The 10,346-nt window shown below is 40.4% G+C and overlaps 2 protein-coding genes across 5 annotated transcripts in view; one reads left to right on the top strand and one right to left on the bottom strand.

Moving 5' to 3' along the window:
- LOC109469263 (transcription initiation protein SPT3 homolog) overlaps positions 1-10,346 on the bottom strand; it is a 96,287-nt gene that overhangs the window by 7,923 nt on the left and 78,018 nt on the right. Inside the window, exons 5-12 of one of the 4 annotated variants that reach the window (XR_002140178.1) lie at positions 8,343-8,514; positions 7,992-8,053; positions 7,748-7,823; positions 7,418-7,530; positions 7,071-7,278; positions 6,426-6,595; positions 6,039-6,149; positions 4,989-5,575 (exon numbers count right to left, since the gene is read on the bottom strand). The exons of 2 other annotated variants lie outside the window; for them this stretch is intronic. Coding sequence is in view for 1 of the 2 variants with exons in the window: in XM_019767750.1 (XP_019623309.1) it covers positions 5,534-5,575; positions 6,039-6,149; positions 6,426-6,595; positions 7,080-7,278; positions 7,418-7,530; positions 7,748-7,823; positions 7,992-8,053; positions 8,343-8,514 (945 nt within the window). In the remaining variant the exon portion in view is untranslated. Of the gene's footprint in view, positions 1-4,988; positions 5,576-6,038; positions 6,150-6,425; positions 6,596-7,070; positions 7,279-7,417; positions 7,531-7,747; positions 7,824-7,991; positions 8,054-8,342; positions 8,515-10,346 lie in introns of those variants that run through there. One more of the 4 variants, XM_019767750.1, reaches the window with a different exon arrangement.
- Positions 1,482-4,803, top strand: LOC109469287 (dnaJ homolog subfamily B member 13-like). The gene is made up of 7 exons (XM_019767793.1): positions 1,482-1,627; positions 2,109-2,212; positions 2,627-2,788; positions 3,154-3,311; positions 3,597-3,824; positions 4,156-4,232; positions 4,434-4,803. Exons 1-7 carry the CDS (start codon positions 1,560-1,562, stop codon positions 4,585-4,587), a joined length of 951 nt encoding a protein of 316 aa, XP_019623352.1. The 5' UTR covers positions 1,482-1,559; the 3' UTR covers positions 4,588-4,803.

Here is a 10,346-nt window from a genome sequence, read left to right as displayed (position 1 = left end):
TGTGTACAGACATTAAAAGTTACACACTTGTCTCAAATAATACCAAGTAAATGGTAGTTAAAATGCAGAATTGGAATTTTTTCTCAACCTGATACTAGTATTCCTCTTGGGTCATCAAATCATCTGGTCTGCTCCAATCTGTCTTGTCTGGTTCAGACAATAGTCTTTACTACTGCATCAGTCAGCAGACACCTAACTATACAGACATTAGAAGTTACACACTTGTCTCAAATAAGACCATACAGTTGTAGGTAAAATGCATAATTGGGATTTTTCTCACCTGATATTCCTCTTCGGTCTTCAAATCATCTGGTCCAATCTTCTCTTGTCAGGTTCAGACAGTAGTCTTCACTCCTATGTAAGTCGGCAGCCACCTAACTATGCAGACATTAAACGTTACACACTTGTTACGGTAAACGGTGGGTAAAATGAAGAATTGGAATTTTTCTCACCTGATATTCCTCTTGAGTCTTCAAATCATCTGATGTGGTCCAATCTGTCTTGTCAGGTTCAGACAGAAGTTCTCACTACTGCATCAGCCTTCATCTAACCATACATACATTATAAGTTGAACACTTCTCTCAAATTACTTAAAAATCTCTATTACCACACAAAAGCGCCCCCATCGGTTGCTTAACTTGGTGCAGCGTTAACTCGTGGGGGACAGTTGCCGCAACTTATTTTCAAAATTCTGTCTTTCTGCTTCATTCACCTCAGACGATATTTGCCTACAATAGTCAAGAGAGTATCTACGACGATTTAAAGTACAACTTACCACCAAAGCGGACGTGGCGCGTCTTCCTGGGCGGAATTTTTACCCAGCTCGTTCTTCCCTTGCATGCACACTCGCCAATCTTGGAAAGGCCGCGTGTTCCACGCACATGTGCCACCTGTTTTAAAATCACGAGCAAAATTTGCATTCGATAATCAAGTTAACATATAAGATTAATGACAGGCCAATAGGAAATCACCGCACATGCAGGCCAGAGAAATACGATGTCTTAATTATGGCTTTAATATTGTGAAACAAGAAATACAATAGGAGTTTTCAGACTTTCGGCTGTGTTTCGCAAATTTCGAGGTTTTCGTGAGCAAAACTCCTATCAACTTGTGCATAGTGTACGGTTAATCTTTTTTGCATGATCAGTCTTAAAAATCTTACTTGACGGGGTTTTCCAGGCCACGTGTGATAGGCAGGACGATGATACACTATGTTGATACTGAAATACACCTATCACAAACTCAGTCTCCACTTTTACCGCCTAAAATGTCCACATTCTGAACAGGTGTATTACGCGCCAATTTTCCTGACCACCGGTCAAAGGTGACATACTGAACCACCCTTCCGTTGTGTTCTTGATGCCGATTGGTTAGTACTTTCCGGCGCCTCCAATCAAACAGCACGTTACAAAGGGAGAGCGCTCACCATAGCAACGTACATAGCAACCGCGCGCCGCCATCTTGGATGGCGTAAATAGACCCAAATAAAGCGATCTGTTCGCACTGTGGTAGGTTGTTGTGCCAAGGTTTTCTGTGAATTCTAGTCGAAAATCGTCAACATGGGACAAGATTACTACGGAGTTCTAGGTCTGACGCGCAGTGCGACGGATGGAGACATCAAGAAGGCGTAAGTTTGATCTTATTTCTCAAATTCAAAGGCAAATGTAGTTTCTTTTGGCGATCGAACGAAAATATCATAACACCGGAACATCTGTTGGCATTTTACATGTTGCAGTGTTTCAATCCCTCATATTTCTTATTGCGATTTGGTATAACCACAATGCTCGTGCATGTATCATTTTCTGTGTTGGAAAAGTTCGTTATACTGTGCTGTGATTTCTTAAGGCTAAATGATGAAGCAGTCACGATACAGTAGTGATCGATTGCCCCCCTCCCCCTTCCACAACATTGAACCGGTGTGTTCTTTGAAGCATTTTAAGCAGCAATTTTCCGCAATACATGAAGATTTCTGCACATTTCTGCGCTTCATATTACGTAATCATCACCAACAATGCATCCCTATGCTATTAACTCAGTTGCGTGGCCAAACATTTGTTTTGTAACAACATATATTGTGTGAGCTCACCATTCATTTTCAACACACACAGATACCGTATCCTGGCCCTGAAGTACCACCCAGAGAAGAACAGAGACTATGGAGCGGAGGAAATGTTCACCAAAGTGGCCGAGGCCTACGATGTACTCAGTGATCGTAAGTATAACTTAATGTTCAGAAAACACCTTAAAAAAAAACATCTTAAAGTACATATACAGAGACATGAAAATTCCCTATATCATATGCAACTCCTACATAATACATGTATAAGGGGGAATTGTAACTATTTGCTGCATGTAATCATATCAGTTGTTACTTAATGTTTACCTACATGATGTACTAGTATTTGTTTGTATGTTGTTATGTATGTAGTGTTCCTGATACATGTATAGTATAATACATGTAATGTGTGTTCTAGAACACAACATATATGCATTTGTACTGTATACAGATTTAACCCTAACAGTAATACTTTGTTGATTACAATGTCAAGTTTTGGTTGACTTGGTTAAGCTGATGTGATTTTATCAAGTCAGCAACTCTTTCTAAAATCACACGTTTTTTCCACAGCGAGAAAACGAGCGACGTACGACCAGTTTGGTGAGGAGGGTCTGAAGAATGGCGTACCTGAGGGTAGTGGGGTGGGCGGTGCCTGGACCACCGGGTACACCTTCCACGGGAACGCTGCCAAGGTGTTCAAGGACTTCTTCGGAGGAGACAATCCTTTCGCAGGTGAGAAATGATTCAACTTATCATATATTATCATGTATTAAACTCATACCTTTGCATCACCTTTAGTACAGACCCATTCCTTATTTGACAAGAGAGTGAGACACACATCATGCACACACAAAGAACCACTACACTTACACCAGTATTGGTTATAACCCAATGTGTAATGGTCGGTCCCATACTCAATACTTAGCACTTAGCAATTCACATCACAACTGATGTGTTACACACTGAAGTGGCTGTTTGACCACTGATTCTCTATTAATTACAGGGTTAGGTAGTAGTGATACGGTTAACAAAATCACCATGGTACAGTTATAGCTATTGTTTTGTCTCATTTTAAGTGTATTTTTGTGTATTTCCAGACTTCTTTGATGGCCCTGACGGAGACCTGACCATGGGGTTCGGAGGTGTCCACGGGCGCGGCAGGAAGAAGAAGGACCCGCCCATCGAGCGTGACCTTGCCCTGACCTTGGAGGAAATCTTTCACGGCTGCACCAAGAAGATGAAGATTTCTAGAAGAGTAAGTATCAAGATCCAAACAAGGTCTTCGTATGATCTGTTGTGTTTTCTATTTTTGAAGAAGATTATTGTTTGAAAAAGTCAATTATCAGTAGTTGTCTTGTTCAGGTGAATACACTTCCTTGGGGATAGCCCAGTAAGATACATTGAATATATCACAATGTTTGCTATTAAATACTAGTACATGTATATCACAATGTTTTTGCTACAAGGACAACTGTTCTAACCTTTCACCTGTCCCTAGGTCATGATCTGTTTTAACCTTCCACCTTTGACCCATCTTTAGGTCATGAACGAGGACGGCCACACCTCCAGTATCCGTGACAAGATCCTGACGATCACGGTGCGGCCGGGCTGGAAGACGAGCACGCGGATCACGTTCCCCGAGGAGGGCGACCAGGGACCCAACAACATCCCGGCTGACATCGTGTTCATCGTGAAAGATAAGGCACATCCCAGGTTCAGGAGGGAGGGCAACGACCTCATCTTTACTGCCAAGATTCCTCTGGGCAAGGTGAGATTCAACAGTCCCCCTAGCAGCTATCTTCCCAACTGCAGATGCGTATGGTGAGATACAATAGTAACCATTGTGAGAAAGAACAGTCCCCCTAGCAGATATCATTCCAACTGCAGATGGCTAAGGTGGGCAACGACAGTGAGATAGGTTGATCTGCCTTTTCAACCGCAGATCACAAACCTGTAAACTATACTGCCAAGACAAACACAAGGGTACTGGTACAGATACATAATAAACTGTACTACTCTGTTGGGGGTTTGCTATATCAGGGTGCTGTCCAGTAGTACAATGAAATGGTTGTTAACCGTTTTGCCATCTTCCCCTGCAGGCCCTGACTGGCTGTAATGTAGTAGTCCACACCCTGGATGACAGAATCCTGGACATCCCCATCAACGACATTGTACAGTAAGTTACAGTCTTTGTCTCTCATTTCAGACAGTGCATGGTACATTTCAAACCTGTAATACAGCTTGTATGATAGCCTTCACATGATGAATGCAGCTTAAATAAACGATAGATTCTTGTGTGATCTTGGCTAGGAATTAATAGATACAGTCACAATTTAACATCAAGCAGGCCCAACATATAGTTTTCTTCCTTCTGCAGTCCCAAATACACCAAGATTGTCCCAGGAGAAGGCATGCCGATAGCCAAGACTCCCACCAAGAAGGGTGACCTGATCATAGAGTTTGACATTGAGTTCCCCACACAGCTGACACCGGAGAAGAAACAGCTCATCAGACAAGCCTTGCTTCACTAACATGGACATATGTACAGAAGGACATAAACTTCAACCATGTAATAATACAGGAGGGTATTCTCATGTTGGGTAGTTATGTTTTAGAGGGACTTTTCTAACCGCATCCCCAAAATAGGGTCTTCCTTTTCAATTGTATATCCAAGGACATTTGATTCTATGGATGACATTGACGCACACATGGATTTGGACCTTCCCCACCCCAAAGGGGGTGAGAATTCATGACAATACAGTACATATATCTGGTAACAAATTAATTCTATTTCATACTCTTACAATTAACTTAGGATCACAAGAGAATGTCAAAATTTAGGTGTAATTTGTATCTGTTGTAGGTTGTAGCAATTGAAGTTTTATGTATATATTCTACTACATGTATGATGGTAGTAATGAAGAAATGACACCTGATTTGTACAGGGTTATGATGTTATGGTTTTTGTTAGAACACAAACAGAAGATACACTTTCTAATCTTAGATAGACTGAAGTTTATTTGTCCTTGTGTATAGACAAGTCACTGTTACTAATTCGTTCGCACATAAATAGCTTAAAACATGATTAAAGCATCTTTGTAAACAGCCATAAGTTGGCAGCAAATAGACGGATGATAATTCTGCAAACTCACAGTGCATAATTGACATCATACTACAGCTACATGTAACAGTACTTTTGGACAACATTTGCTGAACAGTCACTTAACCACTACTATTGTACTTTGTTTGTAAAAAAATGTTGTAAAAATAAAGCTACCATTTGTTGCTCTAAACTCGACACTTTTTTCTATAGATATATATATATATAGCTTTGCAACATAAAACGCACAAGTATGGTCCTGTAACTTGTACACTGATATCTAGACAACCAGTAGTTGTACTCCATGCAGTGATGCCCTCTTACAGTCACTTCACAAACTGCAGCACGAGGTGTCACTTGATCAAACTTCTCAAATCTCAACAGGCCAGAAATGTTGGTGCTGGAAGCTTGTTGTATGCCTGGGGGTGGGACAAGTCAATAAAACAATATAAGCATGGAGGGTAAAAAAGTGTTACAGCATCTAACAGAGAATTCCCTGTCCTAACAAAGGGTTTTGAAGCAAACGAAATGCTGCAATACTGCAGGAATAGCACTTGTGTCACATTTCAAGTTCTGTATTCATGCATGATCCCTAGTACTGTAATGCCACCTAGCAGCAGGTCTGAACAGTGCAGCAGCAGGTGGAACAAAAAGACCACTCTGAAAGTACCTCCAAAAGTACCACATCATTGGGGGAGCAGACATGATATAGATAGTCAACAGTCACATATAATAGCAATAATTAAGACAATCATTTGCAGTTATGACTGCAATGTTTGTGACAAAGGTTTTGAACATGACACCTGTTAATGCTGGCAAGAATGGGAGGTGACTTATGAATAAAAAAACACTATAGAATTCAATACAAACATATCTACTGACAGCGAAGGGTGCCATAGGTCCGATGTTTGCTCCATATCTTCTCATGACCTCCCGTACGTGAGAAGGTTGGATGGCATCAGCTGAGGCAGGCTCCGGGGCTGAAGAACCACTCTGTAGAACAGAAGTAAGTAGATTTCACACTGTTGTTATTATCTAGGCCACATACACTTGATTTTATAGCTGACAGCCTCTAGAGACTCCAAATCTAATTCATTGACTAAAAAAAAACAAGTATGATCTAAGAAAAACCTAACATACTTTAAATTCAAAGGTAAAGAGATGACAAATATTGTACTAAGAATTAAAGGTGGATGGCAACAGTGAGAACTCTCTGATTCCTTTATTCAGAATTGAGGAACTGTTCAGATACAGGTAAAAATCAGGAACCTTTTTCTTTTTCTTCTTGGACTTGCCGCTGCCTCCACTGTTAGAGCTGAAGTTGAAGATGGAGGTCTGTGGGGTGGTGGGGAGGGTCAGGCCGGCAGAGTTACTGTTCTGAGTGGCTGAGGAGGGAGGGGCCGTGAACTGACTACCAAACATCAGGGGCGTCACATTACCTGGGAGGGGGGGGAGAGGACAAAATGGTCAAGTTCTCATCAGAGACCTTTAGGATTCTTTAATTGGAACATGTTGATTAAGCTATAGTTCAAACATAGTCAAAAAAATAAAATGACAGTGTCTGAAAATGATTTGTCTGCAAGTCTTTATTCTGCAATACAAATCAATTATTACATATCATATAGAAGAGTGAAATTTCAAAGGTGAGAAACTTCATTGAGCAAGCAAAATTATCATTTACAATACTATACATGACATAAAAATATACAATATGCAGATATAACCTCAAATGATCAAAGGCGATGTCTTTATTCATGGTCAAGTCATGGTTGTCTACATGTACCTTCTCAATTTTTTCAATAGAAAACACAGCACTGAAATTTCAGTACTTGTTCTGATGACTGAAGAAGTATCTGTTTAAATGAGAGACAGGGTAGCCTACATCTACCAAAATAAATGGAAGGGTTGTAGTACCTGACTGACCTGTAGGGGTGGTCGGCGTGGAAGGGGGGGTCTGGTTGGGACTGCTGGGGCGAGAGGAGGGGGACTTGATCTGCAGGGGTGGAGGGGGGGCGACAGAGATGGTGTCAGGGGCTGAGCAGAGGTGAGGGGCACAGGGCTGGAGGGGGTTGTTCACTGTTCTCTCTGTGTCCTTCTTTATCAGCAGTGCACAGTCTACAATCTGGAGTGGAAATGACACAGGTATTAAAATAGACAGTAGATGGACAACACAAACCTCTACAAAAGCAGGCAAATTTGAAATCCAACAATTTTTTCAAAAAGATATAAATATATGAAGAGAATGAGTAGACAAGACTTACAGTTCCTACAGTTTCATAAGCCAGATAACTGAGTATCTCCATGGCCAGTGGGTTGGGTTTAACCTCCAGGGTTCCCAGGTCCATCCAGTCTCGGAACTTACTCGCTTTCTTATCTGTCAGAAGGAGGACATAAAACTTGATGACATGACAAACAATGAGTAAGATAATCAACACAGATCTGAAAGTTCAGCCTGAAAAAACAGTCACAAAGAAATTCTGGTACAGAACTGTCCAGAACATGATTTCCTTTGTAGTTTAACAAAGTAGTTTGTTAAACTCCTTTGTAGTTTAAATATCCACACAAACCCAGCCTGTAGATCCATGACTTACGGAAGGTAGTCTGCCGTGCCTCCACATACTCCATGTACTGTGTCTGGTCCATACTACGGGTCTGCATGTCTGCTCGCTACAAAACAAACACAAATAAACTTTGTTTACATTAAAATCTGTTCTTATTAATTTTGCAGGTTACCAGAAGTACACATGTAGAATCTGATCACAAACACTTACTGACTAAAGAGACATAAACGTTAGGAAATGCTGCTGTTGAAGTTAAATTTTTGGTAGTACCCACCTCAGCTCTCTCCTGTTTGACTTCATCAATCTCATCATCCTCAAACAGGGACAACAGCTCTCCTGAAATGTGAGGGGGATTGTAAATTTTGAGAACTCACAGTATCTTAGGGAATACAAGCTGATATCATTAACTGAATTTACATTAAAATTTATGAGCAAAACACCAAAATTATGTCTAATAGGTCAAACTTCGCCAATCATTTCTAACTGGTAACTTACTAAATTGCAAAAAAGGATTCTATTCCAAGAATATCAGAAACAACAGTAGAATACTTCAGTTATAACATTGCTGTCAGCCAATGCTATAGCCTATAGGTTACAAAATTACACAGTACAGATGTCTATGTACCTGTTTGGTCAATAGCAGACAGGAAATCATAGCAGAGTTTCCTCCTCTTGGCTACAGGCTGTTTGATGTCCTCTACCTCCACCTCTCCTCCCTCCTCCAGACCTGACCCCTTCACTACCTTCTGTTTCAGGTCCTTAAAGTCCAGATATCTCAGGAGACGTCTTAGCTTCTTCTGCAGGGAGATAAAGACTTTAAGATGAAAAGGAAATGCACAGTATGGAGATCTTAGAGGACATGAAAAATACTGTAATGTGTGTGTTAGCAGGTTTTGATGGTTGTCCTATGCCCAAATACATGTATGTGGGTCTTTGAATTGGCTGGAATATTACAGACAATCAAAAAACTGTAAAAACGGTAAAGGTTTCATGGAAAAGGCACAAGATTGTGCAAAAAAATCATCAATAAACATTAACCAGTAACTTTTAAAAAGTTATACTTGCAACATACAGTTACAGTAACGGGAATTTCGACACAAAAAAGCTTTTAATTTTATGTTTTCTGCAGATTCTGAACAGTACAATTTTCCCCAGTTCCATGACACTGCATAATGCGATGACAATAAAACCAGACATTACAGCTTATCCACCAGTCATTCTCCCTCCCCCTTAGGGCCATCCCCCCTATATTACCCTGGTGTGGAGACTGGTTTATGTGAAAAGCCATAGCCCTAACAGTGGGGCAGATTACAGTGTACAGGTCTCGGGTGGCTCCATGTATAAACTATGCCTCTGTTTTATCTCTTTTTTATTATTTCCCTTCCAAAGGTGTGTTTTATGTTGATAAGCCAGAAAAACATAAAGATATTGGACAACACCTTTTTTTTGGCAAGAATCGCAAAGTCCTGGTTCTTGACCTTTTAAAACTTGTTTTATAACGTAAAATTCCAAAAAGCATTTAGCAGCATATACCTCTGTCACAGTTAACGCTTGCTAACAGGGTCAGGTCAAAGGTTAACAGGGAAGGTTACGACCTTGGCAGAGGTCAATTGTGGGGGTTATAATGTTTCCTTTCCAGGGGCAGTCAAACCGCCATGACTTTTTATGTCACCTTTATTAAGGGATTATCAGATTTAGCAATTTGCAACAACAAACATTTATGTGCAGTGCAGTAAACTAAATGTACTGCTCAGTTAACATATGGTCAATGGGGGAAATGGTTCATAGAAAAGTCGTTACTGTTTTGGTTTTAGTCAAGTTTGTTTCATGGTCATATACGATATTGATAAAATAAAAAAAGTATGATATAAATTATACCCATTTCATGTCATCAATGAAATATTGGGTTATAAGTTGTACTAAAGACAGCAGGGACCTCCCTAAACAATGGAGCAGTGGAGCTCCTCCACCCAGTCCTTATCTCAGCTCCACCCTGTTAATTTTCAAAACTAGTGTTTTTACACCCTTTTCCAGGGTTCTTTGGTCAAATTTACCGATATTTCGCACCCTCCTCCATTCTGTCCTAAATTTCTGGGGAGATCCCTGAGACAGTCTTGCTTAACCATGCCCAAATTTCATGAGAATAGATTCAGATCTTTCAGAAGTTTCATCATTTGGGTCCTTAGACTTACCTATAAACTACAAACATACATAAACACCCCTCCAACCAAAAACCATCCAATAAAAACATAACCCCTCTGTCAGAGGTAGTTAACATACAATAACATCTGGCTACATAATGTATAAGTTTTGTGGACAGTTTGAAACATGAGCACATGCAGGGGGTCACCAGATAACAAGGCCTAAAACTACTTATTATAGACCCACTGCTGCTTAATTAGTCATTATGTCTGACCCTGTGACCTGTAAACAGATGTTAGAGGGTAGGGAACATTTGGGGTCACCAAGGGTCAACAGACAGAGCAGTCTGGCCTCATTCTAGGGTACAAAAATAAATACCAGAATCATTAGCCACTGGTCTGTCACATTTTGTACAAATTGTTTGTAATCAAAAGTGAAAAAAGGCCTGTTATTTTTAAAATGTGATGAGATACACTTCTATAAATAT

The sequence above is a fragment of the Branchiostoma belcheri genome, unplaced genomic scaffold (genome assembly GCF_001625305.1).
Source record: "Branchiostoma belcheri isolate BF01 breed outbred unplaced genomic scaffold, Haploidv18h27 scaffold20, whole genome shotgun sequence".
NCBI classification, from domain to species: Eukaryota; Metazoa; Chordata; class Leptocardii; order Amphioxiformes; family Branchiostomatidae; genus Branchiostoma; species Branchiostoma belcheri.
Note: the sequence above shows the minus strand (reverse complement) of the source record. Positions and strands in the feature narration are given on the sequence as shown.